This window comes from Callithrix jacchus, chromosome 9 (genome assembly GCF_049354715.1).
Source record: "Callithrix jacchus isolate 240 chromosome 9, calJac240_pri, whole genome shotgun sequence".
NCBI classification, from domain to species: Eukaryota; Metazoa; Chordata; class Mammalia; order Primates; family Cebidae; genus Callithrix; species Callithrix jacchus.
In genome coordinates this window covers 63,277,636-63,304,348 of record NC_133510.1, presented here as the reverse complement: position 1 = coordinate 63,304,348, position 26,713 = coordinate 63,277,636, and the positions used below count along the sequence as shown (strand labels likewise).

At 47.8% G+C, this 26,713-nt stretch overlaps 2 protein-coding genes and 1 non-coding gene across 5 annotated transcripts; all 3 read right to left on the bottom strand.

Annotated features, from left to right (window-relative positions):
• Positions 1-915: 915 nt before the first annotated feature.
• On the bottom strand, positions 916-22,168 carry STAT2 (signal transducer and activator of transcription 2). Of its 3 annotated transcripts, none has more exons than XM_035256414.3 (24): positions 22,141-22,168; positions 17,469-17,606; positions 16,851-17,004; positions 16,421-16,516; positions 16,168-16,257; positions 16,001-16,076; positions 15,498-15,583; positions 15,188-15,336; positions 10,533-10,691; positions 10,339-10,431; positions 9,757-9,816; positions 9,342-9,362; positions 9,022-9,115; positions 8,516-8,563; positions 8,348-8,431; positions 8,087-8,185; positions 7,852-7,987; positions 7,682-7,734; positions 7,462-7,556; positions 6,076-6,212; positions 5,699-5,881; positions 5,406-5,463; positions 3,139-3,443; positions 916-2,868 (listed from the first exon to the last, which is right to left on the bottom strand). In XM_035256414.3, exons 2-24 carry the CDS (start codon positions 17,597-17,599, stop codon positions 2,726-2,728), a joined length of 2,550 nt encoding a protein of 849 aa, XP_035112305.1. In that variant the 5' UTR covers positions 17,600-17,606; positions 22,141-22,168; the 3' UTR covers positions 916-2,725. The 3 variants fall into 3 exon arrangements, with proteins under 3 accessions (XP_035112305.1, XP_035112304.1, XP_035112306.1); XM_035256413.3 differs by having other exon boundaries at positions 21,934-22,146; XM_035256415.3 differs by lacking the exon at positions 17,469-17,606 and having other exon boundaries at positions 21,934-22,146.
• Positions 12,205-12,268, bottom strand: LOC118144662 (U7 small nuclear RNA). Its single transcript, XR_004729414.1, has one exon. It is a non-coding gene; the product is annotated as a U7 small nuclear RNA (small nuclear RNA).
• A 1,169-nt stretch (positions 22,169-23,337) lies between the features above and the next one.
• Positions 23,338-24,973, bottom strand: APOF (apolipoprotein F). The gene is made up of 2 exons (XM_009004001.5): positions 24,896-24,973; positions 23,338-24,357 (listed from the first exon to the last, which is right to left on the bottom strand). The coding sequence occupies exons 1-2, from the start codon at positions 24,909-24,911 to the stop codon at positions 23,393-23,395; spliced, it is 981 nt and encodes a 326-aa protein (XP_009002249.2). The 5' UTR covers positions 24,912-24,973; the 3' UTR covers positions 23,338-23,392.
• Positions 24,974-26,713: the final 1,740 nt, after the last annotated feature.

Here is a 26,713-nt window from a genome sequence, read left to right as displayed (position 1 = left end):
TTGGCCAAGGGTATATCTGGCCCAAGATAGGAGCCCTGATCACTGCAGGATCAAAAGTCAGAGCTCAGTTTTGAGCAGGAAGGGCATTCCAGGGAAATGGCTAATCTCCCAGACCAATGGGACTCTCCCCTCAAAGGACATCTGGAGTCCCTTTTTTTTTTTTTTTTTTTTGAGATGGAGCCTCACTCTGTCGTCCAGGCTGGAGTGCAATGGCGCGATCTCGGCTCACTGCAACCTCCGCCTCCCAGGTTCAAGCAATTCTCCTGCCTCAGCTTCCCGAGTATCTGGGTCTATAGGCACCCACCACCACGCCCAGCTAATTTTTGTATTTTTAGTAAAGACAGGGTTTTACCATGTTGGTTAGGCTGGTCTTGAACTCCTGACCTCAGGTGATCCACCTGCCTTGGCCTCCCAAAGTGGTGGGATTACAGGCATGGGCCACTGTGCCCGGCCTTGGAGTCCCTTTGGAAGGTAGTTTGGTAACTCAAGGATAGCTGAAATTCTTTAAAAAAAAAGAAAAGAAAAAAGAGGAGGCGAAGTGGCTAGTAATTATTTCCTTTCCTTTTTTCCATAGTCATAGCATCAAAAATTATGGGCTTTGAAGTCAGACAAACCCAGCCAGGTTTGTATCTTGGCTTTGCCACCAGTCAGCTGAGTGACAATGATAGTTTTGTAACTACTCATCCCTCCCCCTACAACACATAGATAGCTCCCAGCATCCCTAGAAGAGCCTAAGGGACAGGAGGGGCTGCTCCAAACAGGGAGGGAGGTAGAAGAAACCTGACTAGAGGAACATAGGGAGGTGGATGGAAGAGAGGCCACATTTTTCTGACTTCATTTCTGTGTAGCTTGTTGGTGTCCCTAAGAACATTAGTCTTTGTGAGCAGAGAAATAAAAAGGTTCAGAGATGAGACATTTCCAGATCAGCATACAGTTTATTAGCCATTTCTTCTCAGAAGAGCCCCTTTCTCAACAGGACTGCTCCTCTGACATAACAGACAAGAAACAGCCACCTGTGCAGGGCCTTTCATTTATATCTCGAGTTACATCAGGAGGACATTTTAAAGCAATGTCAGTTGCCTGCTGGGGTTTCCTGGGAATAGCTAAGGTGTGAGATTGTCCAGAGTCCTATGACAGACGTTCAAGGTTTTAAGTTCCACAGACTTGGTCTTTGCCCAGGTCCACAAAAGGAATTGAAACCTTCCTTTCAGGTAAACAACATATTGTACAAAAAAGGGAGGATGATATCGTAATAGAGAAATAGCTAAGACCCAGCGCTTCTCCTCTGTAAAAACACCAAACTTTATCTAATACTATAACAAGAAATTCCTGCTGGGCGCGGTGGCTCATGCCTGTAATCCCAACACTTTGGGAGGCTGAGGCAGGTGGATCACCTGAGGTCGAGAGTTTGAGACCAGCCTGACCAACATGTCCCTAATAAAAATACAAAATTAGCCTGGTGTGGTGGTACATGCCTGTAATCCCAGCTACTTGGGAGGCTGAGCCAGGAGAATCACTTGAACCCAGGAGGGGGCGGTTGCAGTGAGCCAAGATCATGCCATTGCATTCCAGCCTAGGCAACAAGAGTAAAATTCTGTCTCAAAAAAAAAAGAAAGAAAGAAATTCCTGGGCAAGTACAGTGGCTCATGCCTATAATCCCAACATTTTGGGAGTCCAAGGTGTGAGGATCACTTGAGCCCAGGAGTTCAAGACCAGCCTGGGCAACATAGCGAGACCCTGTCTCTACAACAAAACAAAAACTAAAACAGCAGGGCATGATGGTGCATGCCATGGTCCCAGTTACTCAGGAGGCTGAGGAGGGAGGATTGCTTGAACCCAGGAGATTGAGGCTGCAGTGAGCTGTGATTGTGCCACTGCACTCTAGCCTGGGCAACAAAGTGAGATGCTGTTTCAAAAAAAAAAAAAAAAAGCAATTCCTAAATTTCCAGCAGCCCTACCATCCCCAGCCTCCAGGAGTGATCTATTTCCTAAGTACTGAGAGTGGAGACCAGGTGGCATACGTTAGTGTGCAAAGCTTCACAGGTACATTAGATTGGCAGGATCATTTTATGGGGGAGGAACAGGTACAGCCAGCTTAGGGGCACAGTAGGGGAGGAGACTGGTAAGAAAGAAAAAGGTCTACTTCCTGTCCATCCCCTTCCTCAGGGTGGAGTTTCACATGGTAGGCTAAGGCAGAAAGCTCTCAGCCCCTGCAGGAATAGAAGAAATTTAGGGCTTGAGTCAGGAGTGAAGGAAAGAAGAAAGGAAAAGTTATCCTAGACATGAAGGAATGGAAGAAATAAATGGAGTCCTATCCTGTGTCTGTACTCCCCACCAAGGGCCAACGCCAGTGTGCACCAGTTTAGCCTAACCGGCTATTAAAATGTGGAAATCCTTCCATACTGGAAAGAAGCCACTGTCCTGAGCCCTCCAAGAGCCTGTCAACTGACCTGGCCTGCCCCCAGGACCCCTATACTTCCCAGTACAGCTGGCAGCCTCCAGGATCCTATTTAGACCTATGGCTCAGCATCTGTTCTGATTCATTGTTGTCCCTTCCATATCCATGTTATGCTTTCACCTCTCACCCCAGTGGAGTCACACGGGCATGAGTTTGAACAGTTAACCCAGCTTAGAAGGGGCACATGCCTGATTCACATCCTTGGAGAGCATGGTATCGGGAGTAGGAAGGGCAAGAGATACAAAAAGAACAGAGGAAATGTGGTTCCTAGAAGTCAGAAGGCATCAAGGGTCCATCAGCGTAGAAGTGGCTGGGGCAGGAGACGAAAGCCTCATCTGTGGTGTTCTGGCCAGCCAACAGTGGGTCACCATTCGGCATGATTTCTTCAATCTTTATACAATTTCTGAAAACTAGGTAATCCAGAGAGAAAAGTTACGTCCTGACCTTAGGAATTTCCAACCCAGCAGGGAAAGGGAGGGAGGATGGCCGGAAAGGCCTGGGAAGAGCCTGAGGGAGGTGGGGGAAGGCATGTGTAATTCCTAAACAAAGGAGTCAGAGATAATGGGCCTCTTTCCAAGGAGGAGCTTGGAGCTCAGCTTTTTCTGTAATGGAGAGGGAGTGGCAGAAGAGGTAGGAAAGGGAATGTGTATCCTCTTCCATCGCTCCATCTCATCACTTACTTTCCATTGGCTCAGTGTTCAAATGTCTCAGATCACAGGGCAAATCTGGTTCTGGCACTGGCTGTGATACAGGTCCTTGGTCTGGCTGTGGCACTGTTTGTGATACCGTGCATAGTGTGGGCTCCATTACAGGGTCCAGAGTGGACTCCAGCACAGACTCTAGTGCTGGCCCCAGATCCAGCCCTGCCTTCAGCAGTGACTCTAAGTCCAGGTTGAGCTCTGGCACCAGGCCTAGCTCCGGCTCTAATGACTCCAGCTCTGGCTCCGGCTTAAGCTCCAGCGGTTGTTGCAGTTCATCCACCTGTCTGGATACCCAAAAACAGACAAAGAGGCAGGATTCAATGGTTTAAGTGAAATAGGGAATGGTAGAGCAAGCAGGAGCCGTCTCCCTTGTCTAAGAAGGTAGTAGAGTGGAGGGCTAAAGAGCATGGGGTTTGGAATCAAGCTTGCTAGAGTTTGAATCCTATCATTTACTAGCTAGGGGACCTTAGGCAAGTTACCTAACTTCTCTGAGCCTCAGATTTATCATCTATAAATGAGAACAATACCTAGTAATTCTTGAGAGGCAGCAGGGTGGTTAAAAGCAGGGCTATGGAATCTGACCTGTATCATTTATTAGCCACTTACCTTAAGTACAAAACTTTACTACTCTAAATCCAGTTCCTTAGCTGAAAACAGTGTTTGCTGCATAGGACTATTTTGTAGATTCAATAAAATAAGAAAACACCATTTAGCCTACTGCCTGGCACATAATAAACTTTCAGGACAGGCACAGTGGCTCATACCTGTAATCCAAGCACTTTGGAAGGCCAAGGTGGGCGGATCACTTGAGGCCAGGAGCTTGAGACCAGCTGGCCAACATGGTGAAACCCTGTCTCAACTAAAAATACAAAAATTATGCCAGGTGCAGTAGCTCACACCTGTAATCCGAGCACTTTGGGAAGCCAAGGTGGGTGGATAACAAGGTCGGGAGTTTGAGACCAGCCTGGCCAATACAGTGAAACCCTGTCTCTACCAAAAACACAAAGATTAGCCAGGCATGGTGATGTACACCTGTAGTCCCAGCTACTCAGGAGGCTGAGGCAGGAGAATTGCTTGAACCTGGGAAGGGGAAGTTGCAGTGAGCTGAGATCATGCCACTGCACTCCAACCTGGGCGAGAGGGTAAGACTCCATCTAAAAAAAAAACAAAAAACAAAAAAACCTCCCAAAAATCAGCCAGGCATGGTGGTGCTCACCTGTAATCCCAGCTACTCAGGAGACTCAGGCAAGAGAATCGTTTGAGCTTGGGAGGCAGAGGTTGCAGTGAGCTGATTGTACCATTGCACTCTGACGTGGGCAACAAGAGTGAGACTCCGTCTCAAAACAAACAAAAAATTTATTCCCAGCCAAGTGCTGTGGCTCATTCCTGTAATCCCAGCACTTGAGTCTAGGAGTTCAGGACCAGCCTGGGTAACATAGTGAGAGCCCCATCTCTACAAAAAATTCAAAAAATTAGCTGAGCGCAGTGGTGTGTGCCTGTAGTCTCAGCTACTTGGAAGGCTAAGGCAGGAGGATCACTTTAGCCCCCAGGTCAAGGCTGCAGTGAGTCATGATTGTACCACTCCAGCCTGGGTGATAGAGACCCTGTCTCAAAATATATATATATAGGTGGGGTGTGGTGGCTCACACCTGTAATCCCAGCCCTTTGGGAGGCTGAGGTGGGCGGATCCCTTGAGTCCAGGAGTTCAAGACCAGCCTGGGCAACAGGGTGAGACCCCATCTCAACAAAAAATACAAAAAAAATTAGCTGAGTGTGGTGATTCATGCCTGTATTGCTTGAGCTCAGGAGGTTGAGGCTGCAGTGAGCCTTGATTGTGCCACTGCACTCCAGCCTGGGCGATAGAGCGAGACCCTGTCTGGAACAACAACAAAAAGCTCCATGCTTGGCATCAAGTAGGTGCCTATTAACACCAGTGATTATGATCATTATTATCCAGAAACTACTGTGGAGACAACCAAAGAATGGCAGCAGAAAAATATGAGATAGGAGAGAGACTAGAACAGGAAAAAACTAGAGTGGGCTAGGAGGGAAGGAAGGCTAGGAGGGAGGGAAAGCTAAGAGGGAGGGAGGGCTAGGAGGGAGGGAGGGCTAGGAGGGAGGGAAGGCTTAGGAGGGAGGGAAGCCCAGCAGGGAGGGAAGGCTGGGGAGACTGGAATAGGCCATGTTAGAGCCACTTTATCAGCCAGAAAGGATTACGGAGGATCGGTGAAGAGTTCATATCTCACCTATTAGAGACCACAATGAGCCTGTGTTTCAGGTATTTTCTCCGTTCCTGGAGATTAACTGTGAGAAACATACACAAGAAGCAGGGAAGATCAGTGGGCTGGACACACAGCCTGAGGTTCCCCTAGTGCAGACGATCCTGGCAGTCTCATCCCCATAGTAATAGCAGTGTCCCATGGACAAATCCCTTAACTCCTCTGGATATCAGTTGTCCATGCTTGAAAGGAAGGAGTTGGGTCTATGGATGTTAGAGGATCTCTGCAATGTAGCAGTGAAATATGTCAACGATTCCCACCTTTCTCCTGGTAGTAGCACCCAAAAGCTTCGTCCCGGGGGATTCGGGGATAGAGGAAGCGCAGTGGGTTCTCAGGTATGTTTTCTTCCGTGAGCAACTGGTAATGGCGGATGATTTCGGTCAGCGGGAGTGACTGCAGCACCTCCTTGGTGTATGGTTGCACGGAGTAGATGAGCACCTTGTCTGGAGAGTGAATGCAGGAACAGGCAGGCTTGAGGGAAGGGGCTGGGCCTGGGAGCTCCCTGCTCTGGCTTTCCAGCCCCAAACTGGCTGAGGGATTCAGGACAGAGGCAGGGAAGCCAAGGGCAGGCAGAGGGGCAAAAGGGGAGCCAGGCAGAAAGGAGAGGCTGTGGGAATGGCAGGGCAGAGCAGCTGACCATCGTCTTGGTGCTCCACCCAGGAGCAGGTAATGCCCCCTTCTGACGATTCACTGAAGCGCAGTAGAAAGGTGCCAGAGACAGTCTTCTTGAGCAGCCTGCGCTCCTGGCTCCGACTCACAAAGCCCATGATCCGTCTGGAGCACAGAGAGCAGCTGTGAAGCCCCATTCCCTCCGCCCCGCCAGACCCCTGCCTCCCTGCTCCCCGTGTATGGAGAAACAGCCCTGGTTTTGAAACCCAGGTTTTGGACCAAGCCCTGCCACTTAGATTTTTATGTTTTACAAGTCACTTCACTTTGCTGACAATAGCCACCTTCCCAGGGTTTGAAGAGGTATGAGGATTCAGTGAGATCACACAGATGAACAGCACTTTTTTTTCTGGAAACAGGGTGTCACTCTATTGCCCAGGCTGGAGTGCAGTGGCATGATCACAGCTCACTGCCGCCTCGACCTCCCAGGCCCAAGCAATCCTCCCACCTCTCAGCCTCCAGAGTAGCTAGGACCACAGGTGTATACCACCATGCCTGACTAACCTTTGTATTTTTTGTAGAGATGGGGTTTCACCATGTGGCCCAGGCTGTTCTTGAACTCCTGGGCTCAAGTGATCTGTCTGCCTCAGCCTCCCAAAATGCTAGGATTATAGGCATGAGCCACTGTGCCCAGTCATGAATAGCTTATTATTATTTTTTTTTTTTTGAGGCAGAGTTTCGCTCGTCTCCCAAGCTGGAGTGCAGTGGCACCAGCTCAGCTCACTGCAACCTCCGCCTCCCAGCTTCAAGTGATTCTTCTGCCTCAGCCTCCTGAGTAGCTGGGATTACAGGCACCCGCCACCATGCCCAGCTAATTTCTGTATTTTTAGTAGAGACAGGGTTTTGCTATGTTGTCCAGCCTGGTCTCGAACTCCTGACCTCAGGTGATCTGCCTGCCTCGGCCTCCCAAAGTGCTGGGATTACAGGCATAAGCCACTGTGCCTGGCCATGAATACCACTTTTAAAGGTCAAATGCTACACAAATTGGTAGGCAGTGTGGTGAAAAGAACATGGGCTTAGAGTCACATAGGGCTGGGTTTGAATACCAACACTGTCCCTTGGGTAAGTTCTTTAACATCTCTGAAATTAGTTTCCTACTTGAAATAAAGGTGACAAAACCCACCATTCGATGTGGTCATAAGGATTACATAAGAGAATTCATGAAGAGCACCCAGCAGGCTCTGGAGTGTAGGAGATGCTTCACTTACATTGGCTGTGGCTATTACTGTTACAAATGTGAGAATACACGGCCTTGCACCTGTCTTTGCTCTCTCTACCTGCTTGCCACATGAGGGCGCACAGAGTCCACTCTCAACAGAAAGCACAGGCCCATTGGGAAGGTTGACCAAGGTCTTACCCATCATTCCAGAGATCTTTCAGGTGGTCATGTACCAACTCCAGAATTTTGTCCAGCCATGTCCAGAATGGTAGCTTGCCTGGAGGGCTCTCTCGCTGGAGGAGGAATGGAAAGGTAGCAAGAACTAAGGAGTTGTCCCTGGTGTAGAGAAAGGAGGATGTGGGAAGGCCAGTATTTGGACTGTGGGCTAGATCTAGCTCCACAGGATGCAGCAAGTTACCTTAGTGAAGTCAGCCCAGGACAGCAGTGCATCGTCAGTCTTACAGTTCTGCCCTGTGGGACAGATAGCCACAGACAGATGATGAGGGAAGCAAGGGGTCCTGGGATAGATAGGACAGAGGGACAGGAAAGACGAAGGCTGGGGAAAGGCTGAGGGAAGGAAATCTGTACCAAACAGCTTGTTTTTCAGCATGCTCAGCTGGTCTGAGTCGAGGCCTCGGCCAACATAGGAGGAGAACTGCCAACTGAGAGCAGGGCCCAGCAAGCTCCAGGGAGCCTTGGGGGGGCTGGAGAAGAACTGCTGGTTCTGCAGGGGTGAGAGGAGTGCAGGCTGGCTCAGAAGCACCCCCTCACACCAAGCTTCCACACCCCTCCTCTCCCTTGACCTGTTGGCCCCACTCCCTACCTCAAGGTTTGGGCTGAGCAAATTGAACCAGAGAACCGAAGCCCAGGCAATTGAGAGTTGGTTCATGTTGGAAATAATCACCACAGGGAGGGTGTCCGTCTGGGGAGTAGACAGGAGTCACAGAGAGGGATGTGAGGTTTCTAGCTGCAGGTATTTGTTAGGGGAAAGAAGTGCTAACCCACCCCAAGAGGCTTCTGTTTATCCCCTCCTTATGACTTCTTTCAAAGCTGCTTTCTCTCCTTGTCCTCCATTTTAACTCACTTTCAGCTCCTGTTTCAGACCCTGGTAGGTATATTTGACTGTGAAGCTGATGATGTGCAGTTCCTCTGTCACACTTAGTGGCCCCTGGGACAACCAAAGAGACAGTCATCAGAAGGCCCTTTGATGGGAAAGTCTCCCCTGTCCACTAGTCCTCTGTCCAGGTCTCACCTTATTGCTGCCCTTTCCTGAACCACCTGAACGTTGCTCCACCAGAGTCTGTGAATTAAAGGGAAGGAGAGAAAATGTCAGAGTGGGCACCCTAGGGTCCCTGGAATCCCCTGTTTGGCTTCAAGACCTCTCAAGCCCTGGGAACTTCCCCCAACCCATGTTCCTTTGGACTAAAAGCAGGCCAGGTGCGGTGGCTCATGCCTGTAATCCCAGCACTTTGGGAGGCCAAGGTAGGTGGATCATCTGAGGTCAGGCGTTCAAGACCAGCCTGACCAATATGGTGAAACCCTGTTTCTACTAAAAATACAAAAATTAGCCAGGCATGGTGGCGTGTGCTTGTAGTCCCAGCTACTTGGGAGGCTGAGGCAGGAGAATCACTTGACCCTGGGAGGCAGAGTTGCAGTGAGCTGAGATCGCGCCACTGCACTCCAGCCTGGGCGACAGAGTGAGACTCCATCTCAAAAAAATAAAAATAATAAAAAGCACAGGTCACAAACTATTCTTACCAGGTAACCAAAGTCCCAAATCAAACCCTGACTCTGCCCCTTCTCGGGGGTCAAAGTTTTCTGGTTTGAAGTCAGAATGTTGAACTTCCGGAAGCTGTTCCAGGAGGAAGACGATACATGGAGACAAGGAACAGAATTATTCTAAAAACTCAGCAAAAAAAACCAAAAATTCCACTTCATTTCAGATCTTGCCTTCTCCGTTTGTCCATATCCCAGCCAAATCCCCCTCCTCCTTGTTTGCGCCCCCACCAGGGTTGCCGAATATGGTTCTGCAAGCATGCAGTGTACAGCTGTTTGCAGTGTCCTTGTCAAGCACCTACCCTTGTAATTGAGGAGGATTCCTGAAAAGAAATAAAAAGAAAAAAATCATTAGGCAAAAGAGCATGGAAGTTAGCAGTTTGGTCTTTGGGATCAAATAGGCCTGGATTCGAACCTGACTTGAGCTCACAAGCTAGGTGGCCTTGCACAAGAGATGTTATCAGTGTCGCTGAGTCTGTGTCCTTGTTTGTACGGTGCATTGGTAATAGTTCATTCATAGGGTTTCTGTGATAATTAGATAAGTACCTGCCATGCTGCAAGTCACATAGTAAGTGTTCAACAAAAGAAATGAATTATATAATTTCTATGAGGTAGGAATTGAAGGGGAAGAAGATAGCCCTAGGGCCCTGTTGTGAAGAGTATCTCCTCCACCCCAGCAGCCCCTGTCCTGGCCACCCTTCACCTCCTCCAATTTACCTGTCAATGGAAACTTCCACAGTCAGTGACTCATTGCCTTCCTGGAGTCTCACCAGCAGCCTGGGGGTATGGAAGGAGGATAGGGGAAAGTGGTCAACCTCAACCCTCCGGATAGGCCAGATGTTTGAAAAAGAGAAGAGGGAAGCCAGGTGCGGTGGCTCATGCCTGTAATCCCAGCACTTTGCAAGGCTGAGGCGGACGGACTACAAGGTCAGGGGTTCAAGACCAGCCTGACCAACATGGTGAAACCCCGTCTCTACTTAAAAATATAAAAAATTAGCCAGGCATGGTGGCATGCACCTGTAATCTCAGCTACTTGAGAGGCTGTGGCAGGAGAATCACTTGAACCCAGGAGGTGGAGAATGCAGTGAGCCAAGAGCATGCCATTGCACTCCAGCTGGGCAACACAGTGAGACTCCGTATCAAAAAAAAAAAAGACAAAGAGAAGAGGGATTATAAAAGGTAGGGAGGGGAGGGGAAAGAGAGAAGAAAAAGCCAAGGATGGGAAGATCTGTAAAGCCAGAAAATACACAGTGGCAGGGTTGGAAAAAAGGAAGCAGGAATGAGTCCTGGAATGCTGACCTTGTTCGGACAGTGAACTTGCTCCCAGTCTTGAGGATGAGGGGTCGATGGGGAGTTTGGGGCATGCAGGGCTGGGTTTCTACCACAAAGGCTCTGAGGAGAGAGAGGTGTAGAGAGAACATATAGCTCAGTATCTGTAAGAATGGCTTCCCTTGTTCCTTTCTTCCCCCAGGGTTCCTGTCTGGCTTCTAGACCTGTGGAGTAGACGCTGTAGCAACTCTGTGACCTGGGCGTTGCGTAGGTCCACGCCTTCAGTCAGAGGGTCATCCTGATAGCTAACCAGGCAACTCAGTCCCTTCAGCTCCTTCAGCAGCTGCCTCAAGTGAAACAAGAGCTTTGCTCCAGCTGTGAACCTGGTAATAGATTTCGGGAGGAAGGAATCCATGAATTTCCTGAATTCCCCCACCCAGGTTCTAAGACCTCTTCATAAATACATGAAGAGTCAGAAATTAACTGGGGTGAAAAAAAAAAAGAATCTAGGAAGCACATAAAAGATTTTCAACATGATTCATAATCCAAGAAATAAAAATCAAAGCTATTTTCACATACAAAACTGCTAACAGATTTAATGTAAAACAGCTTTTTTTTTTTTTGAGACAGAGTCTTGCTCTATAATCCAGGCTGGAGTACAGTGGCACGATTTCAGGTCACTGCAACCTCTGCCTCCGTGTTCAAGCAATTCTCCTGCCTCAGCCTCCTGAGTAGCTGGGATTACAGGTGCCTGCCACCATGCCTGGCTAATTTTTGTATTTTTAGTAGAGACAGGGTTTCACATGTTGGTCAAACTGGTCTCGAACTCCTGACCTCAGGTGATACACCCACCCCAGCCTCCCAAAGTTCTGAGATTACAGGTGTGAGCCACTGCGCCCGACCCCATAATAACAGCTTTCATATGCTATGTACAATTTATATTAAGCCCTTTACACATATTAATGCATTTAATCCTCAAAACAATCCTCTGAGGCAGGTACTATTATTATCCCCATATTACAGATGATAAAACTGAGGCAAAGAAAGGTTAAGTGACTTGCTCAAGGTCATAAAACTAGTAAGGGATGAAGCTTGTATGTGATCTCAGGCAGTCTCATTGTATAACCCACACTTCTAACTACTGTACTTTACTGGCTCTATAATTAAAAATAATAATAATCAGCAGCCGAGTGCAGTGGCTCATGCCTGTAATCTCAGCACTTTGGGAGGCCAAGGTGGGTGGATCACAAGGTCAGGAGTTTGAGACTGGCCTGGCCAATATGGTGAAACTGCGTCTCTATTAAAAATACAAAAATTGGCCTGGCGCGGTGGCTCAATCCTGTAATCCCAGCACTTTGGGAGGCCGAGGCGGGTGGATCACGAGGTCAAAAGATCGAGACCATCCTGGTCAACATGGTGAAACCCCGTCTCTACTAAAAATACAAAAAATTAGCTGGGCATAGTGGCACGCACCTGTAATCCCAGCTACTCAGGAGGCTGAGGCGGGAGAATTGCCTGAACCCAGGAGGCGGAGGTTGCGGTGAGCCAAGATCGCGCCATTGCACTCCAGCCTGGGTAACAAGAGTGAAACTCCGTCTCAGAAAAAAAAAAAAAAAAATTAGCTGGGCGTGGTGGCGCACACCTGTAATCCCAGCTATTTGGGAGGCTGAGGAAGGAGAATTGCTTGAATGTAGGAAGAGGAGGTTGCAGTGAGCTGAGATCACGCCACTGCACTCCAGCCTGTGCGATGAAAGTGAGACTCCATCTCAAAATAATAATAATCAGCAATGTGGTGACAGGAAAACCATACATTACACATGAGAAAATAGATTCGGTTGGGACAACTATTCTAAGAAATGTTTGGAACTATCTTTTTGCTTTTTTTTTGGTGGAGGTGGGGGTGGTTTCTGGCAAAAACCTGAAAGCCTGCTCTGCAAATTCTAAAAGAGCTGTAACACTTGAAACAATCATTTAAAAAGTCTCCCCAGCTGGGCATGGTGGCTCATACCTGTAATCTCAGCACTTTGGGAGGCAAAGGTGGGAGGATCACTTAAGGCCAGGCACTCCAACCTGGGCAACAGAGAGAGAGAGACCCTGTCTCCATAAATAAATAAATAGGCAGGGTGCAGTGGCTCATGCCTGTAATCCCTTCATTTTGGGAGGCTGAAGCAGGCAGATCACAAGGTCAGGAGATTGAGACCATCCTGGCTAACACGGTGAAACCCTTTGGAGGCAAAGGGTTTTGACTCTTTCTATTTTATTTTATTTTTTTGGCACGAGAGTTGACTTTTAATTTGTCCTAAAGCTGCTGAAGCAAAAACCATGATAAAACATTTTGCTTTCTTTTTACAATCCCCTCTTTCTCAAAAAAATAAACAAATAAATAAATGCTGGCTGGTCCTGTACCATAAGTACTATATACCTGTTTTTCAATCAACCTGAGCAATTGTGGTATATTTTTATTTACTTATTTTTTTTCAAGATGGAGTCTTGCTCTGTTGCCCAGGCTGGAGTGCAGTGGCGCAATCTCGGCTCACTGCAACTTCTACCTCCTGGGTTCAAATAATTCTTCTGCCTCAGCCTCCTGAGTAGCTGGGACTATGGGCATGAACCACCACGCCTGGCAAATTTTTTTATTTTTAGTAGAGATGGGGTTTCACCATATTGGCCAGGCTCGTCTTGAACTCCTGACCTTGTGACCTGCCCACCTCAGCCTCCCAAAGTGCTGGGATTACAGGCGTGAGCCATTGCCCCCAGCTACCTTTTTTTTTTTAAGAGGTGGGGGTCTTGCTATATTGCTCAGATTGACCTCAAACTCCTGGGCTCAAGCACTCTTTCGGCCTCAGCCTCCTCAGCAGCTGGGTATTATGGGGTGTGAGTATATATATATATACACACACAAACACACATTTTTAGAGACAGGGTCTCCTGTTGCCCAGGCTGTAGTGCAGTGGTGCAATCACAGCTCACTGCAGCCTTGAACACCTGGGCTCAAGCAATCCTCCCACCTCAGCCTCCTGAGTAGCTGGGATTACAGGCGTGCACCATCATGCCCAGCTAATTTTTGTATTTTTAGTAGAGACAGGGTTTCACCATGTTGACCAGGATGGTCTCGATCTCTTGACCTCGTGATCCACCCGCCTCGGCAGGCTGGAGTGCTGGGATTAAAGGTGTGAGCCACTGCGCCCGGCCCAAACTCTTGACCTCAGGTGATCCACCTGCCTCAGCCTCCCAAAGTGCTGGGATTACAGGCATGAGTCACCATACCCAGCCCAGCTTTTTTTTTTTTTTTTTGAGATGGAGTCTCACTCTGTGGCCCAAGCTGGAGTGTAATGGTGCAGTCTCAGCTTACTTCTGGGGCTCAAGCAACTTTTCTGCCTCAGCCTCCCAAGTAGCTGGGACCACAGGCACGCACTGTCACACTCGGTTAATTTTTTTGTATTTTTAGTAGAGATGGGGTTTCACCATGTTGCCCTGGGTGGTCTTGAACTCCTGAGCTCAGTCAATCTACCTGCCTTTGCCTCCCAAAGTGCTGGGATTATAGGCATCAGGCACCCCGCTTGGCATTTTTTTTTTTGAGACAGAGTCTCACTGGGTAGCCCAGGCTGGAGTGCAATGATGTGATCTCAGCTCACTGCAACCTCTGCTTCTTCGGTTGAACCGATTCTTCTGTCTTAGCCTCCCAAGTAGCTCAGAATACAGGCATGCACCACCGCACCCAGCAAATTTCTGTGTTTTTAGTAGAGATGGGGTTTCACCACGTTGGCCAGGCTGGTGATATATTATATATATATACATTTTAAGCCTAATAGTATATATATGACATATTTATACTGTTTTATATGTATATATAAATATATAATATACTGTTAAGCTGAAAAAAAAACCTCATAGGTTTCAAAATAGTATGAACAATATGATTCCATTTTTGTTTAATAAGTTAGATAAAAGATAATTTTCTCTTCCTCCTTCCTTCTTTTTTAATTAATTATATTTATTGCAATAAAAATATATTAAAAAAAAATATATATATATATATTTGAGATGGAGTCTCGCTCTGTAGCCCAGGCTGGAGTGCAGTGGTGCAATCTTGGCTCACTGCAACCTCCGCCTCCTGGGTTCAAGCAATTCTCCTGCCCCAGCCTCCCTAGCAGCTGGGACCATAGGCATGCATCACCATGCCCGGGTAATTTTTTGTATTTTTAGTAGAGACGGGGTTTCACCATGCTGGCCAAGCTGTCCTTGAACTCCTGACCTTGTGATCCACCCACCTCAACCTCCCAAAGTGCTGGAATTACAGGTGTGAGCCACTGTACTTGGCTTTTTTCTTTTTTTAGATGGAGTCTTGCCGTGTTGCCCAGGCTGAAGTGCAATGTTGTGATCTCAGCTCACTGCAACCTCTACCTCCAGGGTTCAAGAGATTCTCCTGCCTCAGCCTCCTGAGTCAGTGGGATTACAGGCGCCTGCCACCATACCTGGCTAATTTTTTTGTATTTTTAGTAGAGATGAGGATTCACCATGTAAGCTAGGCTGGTCTTGAACTCCTGACCTCAGGCAATCTGCCTGCCTCGGCCTCCCAAAGTGGTAGGATTGCAGGATTTTTTTTTTTTTTTGCGCCTGGCAAATATATTTCTGGGTGATCAAAAAGGAAGGAAAAAACCAGATTGTGGGTTAATTCATTCCTTTCCCTGAAGTAGACTGGGCTCTAGGCTCCTTGGGTGGTGAGGATGAGGAGCAGAATAGAGCTGCAGTTAGCAGGGAGCCGGGCTCATTCTGGGGAGCAGAGACCAATGAGAACAGTATCTCTTGCTATATGCAGGGCACTGCAACTTACAAATCACAGTGGGTGGCAAGAACGAGGGTTGGGGTGGTTCCTCACCATTTCTCCAGCTGTGCCAACCCATGGTCAATGGGAGCTCCAATGCAAGCTTTTTGCTGCTGGGCTTTCCACTCCTCCAACTTTGGCAGCAGTAGCTCAATTAGGGTAGTTAATCGGCCTAGCAGTGCTTTAGAGGCATCCAGCACCTCCTAGGAAAGAGATAATGTGAATGTTGAGCATCTCTCCCTATTACCCTCCACCACCCAACTGGGGATGAAAAGACAAAGAAGCCAGTGCTAGGGAACCAGGGTCCCCACGTCCCTCATTTTTCCAGGTCCCTGTTGCCCACACACTGTCCTCGGTCTCCCACCTTTCTCTTTTTGTCCAGTTCATTGAGCGTTTCCTGCAGAATCTGCTGCTCTTTCATCTGATGTGGGTCCAGAGAGGATGTCTTCCCTGGATGGCGGGAACAGGAGTCAGTTCATGGGTTCTTTCCTCTCCTTCCTGACTGGGGTGAATCAGAGTCAGGAAGGAGGAATTTCGTGGAGGAAGACACGGAAACCAAGCAAAGTACAGGCACCAATGGGACCCTCAGGCAAATTCTGAATGGTCGTGCTTGGACCAGACACCCCCTCAAATAAAACACTGCCAGTTTTCCATGCATTTCCTCAACATTCAATGTCTCTCAGTCACACCTCCAGCTGGACCTCCACCAAACACCCTGGCACTTCCAGCTTTGCATGTCAGGGGGACTGTAGTCAGTGCGTGTGTCTGACAGTGACTACTGCTCATTGGAGCTTTCTTCTGTTCACTTTGAGCTCTGACTTCTCAGCAGGCACTTATCTTTCTCCCGCCCCTCAATGTGCTTCCTACCTTTGGCCTGGATCTTATATCGGAAGCAGAAGACATCCTGTTGGTCTTTCAGTTGGCTGATGGATTTTACCAGCTTCTACAGAGAGGAGAGGACCCTGATGAGGCTGCTTCTTAGGGAAGAGCTAGGCTAAGCCCTGCCCACCCTAACTCCTACCACAACTACTAACCTCCATCATAGCCTTTAAATCCAGGATCCGGGATTCAATTGCATGTTGCTGGCTCTCCACAGGTGTTTCCAGAACTGGTTGTCCTTGCTCCTGGAAAAAAGAGGCTCTGAGCACATTTTAACTCTGGCCTTTCATGCCTGAAATTTATACCACAGGATGTGGGAAGATCCTGTTCTGAGACAACTCCCTGGGTCCTTTCCATGGTCCTTCTCCACTTCAGGAGCTTCCAACATTACCACTGAATTGTCCTCACCGGTTGAGCCCTCTGAGCCTGGATCAGAATTCTTTTTTCTTCCAGAAGGATGTTAAAGATCATCTCAGCCAGCTGGGTAGGGCCCTGGGAAAAGGCCTAGAATAGTAAAACAGAAAGGATTGATCCAATTCAACCACCCTCAATGACTTATCACCCTAGACCTTCCCCACCAATGTCCACAGTATTTCCTCCTCCTTCTCCTTTGGGGTTCCTAGCCCTTTCTCTTTTCACCATGGTACCCTCCCAACAGTATCCTGTAGATGCAGCCCTTCTCTCTGCCAGTGATTCCCTAAGTCCAGACTCTGTCCTGCTTTCCCTAGATCTATCCCCATCTCCCTTTGTACCTCCAAGTACTATTCCATTCTCCAAACCTTACTCCTCTATACTCAGCTCCCAGTGCTACCCCATTACTCCCAACCCTTCCAAGTACCTGAATGTCCCGGCAGAATTTCCGTAAATTGTGCTGTAGCAACAAGGACTCTGGGTCCTGGCTGCAGCGGCCACACTCATAGTTCAGCTGATCCAAGAAGTGGAAGAATAGCATGGTAGCCTTGGACTCATCATTCCCCAGTACAGCTTCCTGCCTGGGCACCAGAAATAAATAGGATTAGTGTCTCTACAGGGTTGCTGCAGTCCTGAGGCTTTCCAACCTCTTTTTTTTTTGAGATGGAGTTTCGCTCTTGTTACCCAGGCTGGAGTGCAATGGCGTGATCTCAGCTCACAGCAACCTCCGCCTCCTGGGTTTAGGCAATTCTCCTGCCTCAGCCTCCTGAGTAGCTGGGATTACAGGCACGTGCCACCATGCCCAGCTAATTTTTTGTATTTTTAGTAGAGACGGGGTTTCACAATGGTGACCAGGATGGTCTTGATCTCTTGACCTCATGATCCACTGGCCTCGGCCTCCCAAAGTGCTGGGATTACAGGCGTGAGCCACCGCGCCCGGCCTGAGGCTTTCCAACCTCTTGCTGCCATTAATGATTCCAGGATCCTGGGGGCTCAGACGTAAGAAACCACCTTTCTCATCCCCCCAACTTCCTGAAGGCCTCACCAGTTCTGGTCTTCAATCCAGACAGCCAAGTACTGTCGAATGTCCACAGGCAGGAGGCTGTGTGAGTAAAGCTGGTGCAGCTGGTCCTGAAAGGGGCTGTCAAGATTCTGCAGCATCTCCCACTGCGCCATTTGGGCTCTGCATCAGAAGTTGAGGGTTCCCAATTGGATATTTTACTGGACTAAATCATCCATAGTTTCATGATTGTTCATTGTTACTAGCTTAAAATGTTTAAATTATACAAGTAATAAAAGTACAGAAAACATGGAAGTCTACGTTGACCCTACTCCTAATCTTGGTTCTTTCACCTCCCCTTCAGAAGTAACCACTACTATCAGTTTGGTGCATATTCTTCCAGGGAGTGCTACTGGTTGAGTATCTGCTATTCTAAGCATTTTGGATTTCAGATTTGTCCAGATTCTGGAATATTTGCATTCCTTATCAATTGAGCATCCCTAATCCAAAGCTCTGAAATCTGAAATGCTGCAAAATCCAACTTTTGAGTACCCACATGATGTTCAAAGGAAATGCTCATTAGAGAATTCTGGAGGCTTTTTTTTTTTTTTGATGGGAGTCTGGCTCTTTTGCCCAGGATGTAGTGAAGTGGCATGATCTTCGCTCACTGCAACCTCCATCCTCTAGGTTCAAGCAATTCTCCTACTTCAGACTCTTGAGTAGCTGGGATTACAGGCACCCACCACCATGCCTGGCTAATTTTTGTAGTTTTTTTTTTTAGTAGAGCTGGGGTTTTACCATGTTGGTCAGGCTAGTCTCAAACTCCTGACCTCAGGTGATCCACCCACCTTGGCCTCCCAAAGTGTTAGGATTACAGGTGTGAGCCACCTTGCCTGGCCCCCAACCAGTATTTTAATGGCTCCAATAAGTGGGTCTTTGTGCTTTAATGGGAATTTTCTTTTCTTTCTTTCTTTCTTTTTTTTTTTTTTTGAGACAGGTTCTCACTTTGTCATTCAGGCTGGAATGTAGTGGCATGATCTTGACTCACTGCAGCTTTGACCTCCCAGGTTCAAGTGATTCTCTGTCTCAGCCCCTCAAGGAGCTGGGACTACAGGAGTATGCCATCATGCCTAGCTAATTTTTTTATTTTTTGGAGAGATGAGATTTTGCCATGTTGCCCAGGCAGATCTCAAACTCCTGAGCTCAAGCAATCCATCCACCTCAGCCTTCCAAAATGCTGGGATGGGCTGGCATGGTGGTTCACGCCTGTAATCCCAGAACTCTGGGAGGCCGAGGTGGTCAGATCAGGAGGTCTGGAGATCAAGACCATCCTGGCTAACACAGTGAAACCCTGTCTCTACTAAAAATACAAAAAAATTAGCTGGGCATGGTGGTACGTGGCTGTAGTCCCAGCCACTTGGGAGGCTGAAGCAGGAGAATCACTTGAACCCGGGAGGCGGAGGTTGCAGTGAGCCAAGATAGCACCACTGCACTCCAGCCTGAGTGACAGAGCGAGACTCTGTCTCAAAAAAACAAAAACAAAAAACAAAATGCTGCGATTACAGACATGAGCCACTATAACCAGCCTAATGGTAATTTTCTTTTTCTTTTTCTTTTTTTTTTTTTTTTTTTTTGGTGAGACAGAGTCTTGCTCTGTCACCCAGGCTGGAGTTTATTGGCACAATCTCAGCTCACTGCAACCTCCACCTCTTGGGTTCAAGCGATTCTTCTGCCTCAGCCTCCTAAGTAGCTGGGACTACAGGCGCACACCACCATGGCCAGCTAATTTTTTTAAATTTTTAGTAGAGACAGGGTTTCACCGTATTGGGCAGGCTGGTCTCGAACTCCTGACCTCATGATCTACCCGCCTTGGCCACCCAAAGTGCTGGGATTACAGGCGTGAGTCACCACACCTGGCCTAATTTTCAAACACACTCTAGAGTGAATACCACAAGGATCACCATTCAACTTTAACATTGCTATTTCCACTATCTTATTTCATCTATCTGCCTAATTAATTTATTTTACATTTATGTGTTTATTTGTTGTTTATATTTGCTTATGCTAAAGCATTTAAAGATCAGTGTTGATATTAAGTATTTTTTACAGCATGATCTCTGCTGGCCCTGAAGCTTTTTTGTTTTTTTTCTGAGACGGAGTCTTGCTTTGTCACCCAGGCTGGAGTGCAGTGTCATGATCTCGGCTCGCTGCAAACTCCGCCTCCTGGGTTCAAGCAATTCTTCTGCTGGGCTTATAGGTGGCTTACAGTAAGTAGCTGGGCTTACAGGCGGCTGCCACCATGCCCCCCTAACTTTTGTATTTTTGGTAGAGATGGGGTTTCACCATGTTGTCCAGGCTGGTCTTGAACTTCTGACCTCAGGTGATCTGCCTACCTCGGCCTCCCAACGTGCTGGGATTACAGGTATGAGCTACCACACGCAGCCACTTGAAGCTTTTTTAGGAGCTAAATCTTTTTGGAGGTCAGGTAAGTATACCCTATAAACCACCTTCTATACAGGAAGGAGGAGTTCCATTCTAGAAAACATCTAAATGCTGTGCAATGGATTGCTCAATCCCTAAGAATATGACACTTTTAGGCTGGGCGTGGTGGCTCATGTCTATCATCCCAGCACTTTGGGAGGCTGAGGCGGGTGGATCATGAGGTCAAGGGATCGAGACCATCCTGGTCAACAAGGTGAAACCCCGTCTCTACTAAAAATGCAAAAATTAGCTGGGTGTGGTGGCGTTCGCCTGTAGTCCCAGCTACTTGGGAGGCTGAGGCAGGAGAATTGCTTGAACCCAGGAGGTGGACGTTGCGGTGAGCCAAGATTGCACCATTGCACTCCAGCCTGGGTAACAAAAGCAAAACTCCATCTCAAAAAAAAAAAAGAATATGACACTTTTATGACCTATGAATCTTGAATATGATTATGGGTTATCAACTTTGTGAGATCCTGATACTTTATGTAAATTTGTTTTTTTAGGCCAGGTGCCGTGGCTCACGCCTGTAATCCCAGCACTTTGAGAGGCCTAGGTGGGAGGATCACTTGAGGTCGGAAGTTCAAGACCAGTCTGGCCAACATGCCAACATGGTGAAACCCCATCTCTACTAAAAATACAAAAAAATTAGCAAGGCCTGGTGGTCGGCGCCTAATCCCAGCTACTCAAGAGGCTGAGGCAGGAGAATTGCTTGAACCCAGGAGACAGAGGTTGCAGTTAGTGGAGTTCATGCACGGTACTCCAGCCTGGGCAACAGAGCAAGACTTTGTCTCAGAAAAAAAAAAAAAAATGTTTTTTTTTTTCTTGCTTGTCACAAAGACAGGTTTGCCTGTCACCAAGCAGGCTGTGCCATGCATCTTTCTCCCCATCTTTCCCTGTTCGTTGACATCTGGTGTCTATTTAGGAAACTGAAACTTATACTTGTTGCAATCTGAGCCTAACAGAACAGAATTTATGCATGTTTGTGGTCTAAAAAGGTCACGTGATTTTATTACAAAGTAAAGAGAAATGCTTGGGGTAGGACAGTACTCTAACATAAATAACATCAGCTGCCTTTCTACCTCTGGAAGTAGAAACAAGGGAAAGGAGGGATTGTGCAGGGGCTATTTTCATTTTAAACCTTTTAGTAGTGCTTGATTTTTAAAACTATGTAACTGTATTGCTGTTATGATACAAAAAAATATAAGTTAAAAAAATGATTAGGTGGCCATGCGTGGTGGCTCATGCCTGTAATCCCAGCACTCTGGGAGGCCTACAAGACAGGAGGATAGCTTGAGCTTAGGAGTTTGAAATCAGCCTAGGCAACATAGTGAGCTTCCATCTCTTAAAAAAAATTTTTTTTTTAATGATGAGGTCTCAATTCTTGAGGATTTAAGTGTTTAGTATGAAACGCACAAGGAAGCAAAGATTCAAATATTAAAACAAAACAAAACAAAAAACCTAGTCTCCCCAAATGGATTGCAAACACTGAGGTTAAGGGCTGAGACAGTTTTTTCTCGTTATCTCTCACTCTCAGGCACATATTTTACACTCAAGAAGCTTTTCTGAAATGAACTGAATTTTGTGTGTGACCTTAGGTAATCGTTTTATCTTTCAGGAGCTTATACTTTTTTACGAAACAAATAAAGATGATAGATTCATCTATCTGTTTTTTTGTTTTGTTTTTGTGTTTCAGGTTAATCTATCTTTGGACATCGTTTATTTTGGTGAAGACAAAACATAATGCGGAGCAGAGGCAAAAACTTTGGTTCAGCTACCGAATCAACATAAGGCCAGATTCCGGGTCTCGGAAGCTTCAGGGGACTTTGGGGAGAGGGCCATTAGGGTTGGGGAGATAAGCTCGGCAGGAGAAGTTCAAAGACCGAGCCGGCGACAGCTCCTATTTCAACCTGGGGACAGAGGCTGCCCCCTCCAGGGCGTACGTAACCCCTGAGGCCAGTCGCCCTTCCCTGGGAGGAATTCTCACTCTCACCCCCACCCCTACCCCAGCACACACTCTCAGGGCCCGTACCTGATTAGGGGTGGCAGTCCCCGCGCCCTCCAGTGGCTCTGGTCGCGACTTCCCGTGCCTAGAGGGATCTCGGGTACTAGAGCCTCCCGCCCCGCCTACAAGTTCGGCCAACCCCCTCGGATCCGTCCCCTTGTAAGGTGGCCCTGAAGTCCGGAGCTGCCCCTTTCCCAGCCACCACCCCGACACTGCCATCAGTCAAGTCCTTACCAGACTGCTAGCTCATTGGCGCCGCCGCAATTCCGCCCCATCCGTGGGGCGGGACAAGCTGAGCCGAAACCACACCTCCAGTTCCAGCGATTGGTGGAGAAGCTCAAATAGGCGCTGCCTACGAGGGGAGGAGTCCAATTAGTGGACTAGCCCAAGACTGAAACAGCTGATTTTCGAGAACCCGCGCGTGGGCCAAGGAACCGAAACTAGCTTGAGGACTCTGGAGACGCCAAGGGCCCCATGGGAAGGGGTGGGACCGGAATTTCGACGTCTTGGGATAGGAAGAGGAGGGCTGAGGTAATGAAAACAATATTTTAAAAATAGTCTTTTATTTTTTGAGATATGGTCTCGCTCTGTCACCAGGGCTGGAGTGCAGTGGCAAGATCTTGGCTCACTGCAGCCTCGACCTTCCGGGCTCAGGTGATTCTCCCGGCTCAGCATCCCAGGTAGCTGGGACTACAAGCGTGCATCACTCCGCCAGGAAAATTTTTTATATTTATTGTAGAGATGTGGTTTCGCCATGTTGCCCAGGCTGGTTCTGAACTGCTGGGCTCAAATGATCCTCCCGCCTCGGTCTCTCAGTGCTGGAATTACAGACGTGAGCCACTGCACCTGGCTAATAGCTATTTATTGAGAGTACTGTGATAAGCCCCCCCTTTTTTTTTTTTTTTGAGACGGACTTTCGCTCTTGTTACCCAGGCTGGAGTGCAATGGCAGGATCTCGGCTCACCGCAACCTCCACCTCCTGGGTTCAAGCAATTCTCCTGCCTCAGTCTCCCGAGTAGCTGGGACTACAGGTGAGCACCTCCATGCCCAGCTAATTTTTGTATTTTTAGTAGAGACGGGGTTTCACCTTGTTGACCAGGATGGTCTCGATCTCTTGACCTCGTGATCCACCCGCCTCGGCCTCCCAAAGTGCTGGGATTATAGGCTGAGCCACCGCGCCCGGCCCAGCACTTTTGATTCATCGTATCATTTTAAATTTACACTGCAACTCATTGAAGTTAAAATTATTCTCTCTCATTTAGAAATTTAAAAACTGATCTTAGTTCAAGAAAGAAGTTACTAGTCAGTGATTACCAGGCACCATCAGTGGAGCCTTGATTCAAAACCAAACCCTCTGACTTCAAGCCCCAAACATTTACGTTTCTACCTTTCACTATACTGCCTTCCTCCTGGATAAATCAGAGATTAAGATTTTGAAGACATGTCAATATATTAGTTTTATTAGTTCTCTGGTTACCACCTTCTTTTATATCCCAAAACTCCCAGCCCCAGGATCTAAGTCATAGCTCTTGATTATGGCCCGTCCCCAGTAGGGAGCTGAACTTACTACTTTTGAGGTGAAAGAAGTCAGGGTAGTTGTTCCTTCCAAGTCACTCACATCTGAGATGCCCCTCAAACCCTCCTTAGTGGTCTCTGGCTGAGAGATGTTTGCCTCATTATGATCTTGATAATACTGGATCAACTGCTGAACCCCAGCCTTTAATGCAGGTTTAAGTGCAGCACTGACCACTAGACCCATAGGCCCCCCTGACATCCCAGCCATGGTCATCAGAAGGTCGTATCCCAGATCTATGGCCCCATCTCGGCCTCGTTCCTTGGCCTTGCCCAGGCAGTTTTGAGTAGCATAATACAAGGCTGTGCCCAGGTTGTAGAATGTTCCCACTCCTGGCAGCAGCTGGACGACATTGTGCACATCTTGCTCCTTCTCATTCTCACAGTCTTCTGTGGGGAGGTAGCGCCGGACCCTTCCTGTGCCTGGCTGCTCCCTGGCTAACAGCTGCAGAGCAGAGGCCAGGGCTTCCACTGACACTTTCCTCTCTGTGCTTCTGCCTTTCTGGAGCCCTTGAAGATGCTGGATGAGGACCTGTGTAGCATTCACACCACCCTGGCGATAGAGCTGAAGCTGTAGAGCCCAAACATCAGCCTGGCAACCAGCTTCCTCCAGGGCATTCCTTAGAGCCAGGCTTACCAAGAACTTGGGTAGAGGGGCCATGTGGCTGAAACCAGGCAGTGACTTTGGGTGCAGTAATCGGCAGGACAAGGGGTCTGAGGAGGGTGTCTGGGATTCCAAAGACAAGGGAAGGTGCGTCAAGACATTCGTCTGCTTTCCATATGAAGTGGCATATACAGGGTGCAGCAGGAGGTAGCAAAGTAGCAGTTCAACTGGTATCAAGATGAATCTGAGGCCACGCATGTCTGGTGCAGAGTACCCTAGAAAGGGGAGAAATCAGAAACATACAAACTATTTTCCTAAGGGCTATGGTAAACCCAAGACTCAGTTAGGGGGACACCTCATACATCACCTACTTCCAAGCTTCTGTACTTTCTTTTTAGAGACTGGGTCTTGCTCTGTCACCCAGAATAGAGTGCAGTGGTGGGATCACAAATCACTGCTGCCTTGAACTCTTGGGCTCAAGGGATCCTCCCGCCTTAGCCTCCCAAGTAGTGAGACTACAGGTGCATGCCACCATACCTAGCTATTTTTTAAATTTTTTGTAGAGATGTGGTTTTGCCGTCTTACTCAGCCTGGTCCTGAACTTTGGGCTCAAGTGATCCTCCCACCTCTACTCCCAAAGTGATAGGCTTACAGGTGTGAGCTACTGCACCTGTCCCCAGGCTTCTGTTCTTTATAGGTAAAGGTCTAGGAAATAGGAAATGCAACCCAGTTGCTCCCACTTGGTCTCCCCCATTTACAGGTCTCCAGCGACTTCTGTTTTATTTCCACCCATTCATAGGGACCCCAAATTACCACACAGTCCAGCCATTGAGAAGTGAGACTGCCTCGGTAGGTTTGGTTGCTCCCTGGTCCTATTCTGCCTAGTTCTCTGACCCATGAGGAAAGGAGATATTTGCTTTCCCTTGTGATCAATGAAGGATGTAATCTCTGAAAATATTTACACTGGCTGCTCAAACCTTGTGCCCTTGTCACACACTCAACCTCAATACTTACAGTCCTGATCTCTGGCATCTCCTGTATGTCCCTGCCACATTCCCACTCTAAGCTCATGATAGGAGCCGGAGAAATTCAGAATTAGGAAAGATGAGATGTTTATGGTTCTCTCATTTCTCTTTTCAATTTAAAAGTTAAACTAGTGGCTGGGCACGGTGACTCACGCCTGTAATCCCAGCACTTTGGGAGGCCAAGGCAGGTGGGTCGCAAGGTCAGGAGTTCGAGACCAGCATGGCTAATATGGTGGAATCCAGTCTCTACTAAAAACACAAAAAAATTAACTGGGCGTGGTGGTGGGCATGTGTAGTCCCAGCTACTTGGGAGGCTGAGGCAGGAGAATCGCTTGAATCTGGGAGGTGGAGCTTGCAGCAGCCGTCTCAAAAAAGAAAAAAAAAAAAAAAAAAAAGAAAGAAATAGAGGCTGACACCTACTAAGTGGAGAGGGGTAAGGCTAACATGGGTCTCATTTGTTTTTAAGCGAAGGGATGAAATAAAGAGCATTCATCTGTCCTAAGTGGTCTCCAACATTTCTAACTACTTACTGTGTCCCATCCTAGAACATAGTCCTGGGAAAGGAGTCTCATTACCCATGTGGCATTGAATAGCTGAAGTGAGCCAGGATTAATTTCTGGATTGTTTTCCTCACAAAGCACTTCAGAATATCTGCGAAACATTTGATAGAGTATATTGTCACTGTCCCTAGACATTTAAATGAGATTAACTTGGGAGCTTCTTCAACTTTTTGCCTAATTCTTCAACATGCTCCCAAGACTCATACCTGCAGTTCTTGGTGATATCAATACCAAAATCTTTGAACTGTGACACTAAGCATCGTGGGAGATGATTTCTCAGCAAACTCACTCACCATCTGAGCTAACTGGTAGGCCAGCCACCCCAGTGGGTTTATTTGCCACCATCCATACATTTTCCAGAATGGGCAGCTGGGTGCTGAGTTATTCACACCTCCCTGAGGGACAACTAGATTCTTCACAATGATGTTGGTATTGCCCTTCTTATTGTTGAACTTTTCGACTCTCACGGATGAGGGTTTCGGTAGTATCCTTTCCTCCCATCTGAAGTGACAGAACATGGGCCTCAGTCAGGCAGCCAACCTCCTTCAGGGCCATCCTCAGAGCCAAGTTGGACAGGTACTCAGGCAGAGGGGCTGAGGAGGGGGCTGTGTGTAAAAGATCCTGGCCAGTCCTGGGATCTGGGAAAGGAATCTGGCTTTCCAGTTTCTCCAAATATGGAGAACATGTTTGATGGATGCCTAGTCTCTGTGAAAGACGACTGGAAGGTCGGGGTCTCATTCTGGGCATTTTTGGAAAGGCAGCCACCAGGGACAGCAGGACACAGCAAAGGAGCAGCACAACCTGGACTGTGGGGAGACAGCAGAGCAGCCCTGGTGGAAGGAGGCAGTGCTCAGGTTGGGAAGTGGTGAAAGGCTCAGAACAAACAGACACCAAGACTGGCCAGAGCTAGAAAGTGTCTTAGCCCTTGGAAACATCAGTTGCCCCTGAACACACCTCATCTTCACTCTTTTTTTTTTTAATTGTACTTTAGGTTCTGGGGTACAGGTGCAGATCGTGCAGGATTCTTGCATAGATACACACATGGC

What these genes read in the sequence shown, in the direction of transcription:
- STAT2 (XM_035256414.3), bottom strand. Translation starts at nt 17,599, where the DNA reads ATGGCGCAGTGGGAGATGCTGCAGAATCTTGACAGCCCCTTTCAGGAC. An exon ending in TTGGCACAGCTGGAGAAATG is followed by an intron (nt 10,692 to 15,187) that starts GTGAGGAACCAC and finishes ATCTATTACCAG; the next exon opens with GTTCACAGCTGGAGCAAAGC. An exon ending in AATCCTCCTCAATTACAAGG is followed by an intron (nt 9,116 to 9,341) that starts GTAGGTGCTTGA and finishes CTCCTGGAACAG; the next exon opens with CTTCCGGAAGTTCAACATTC.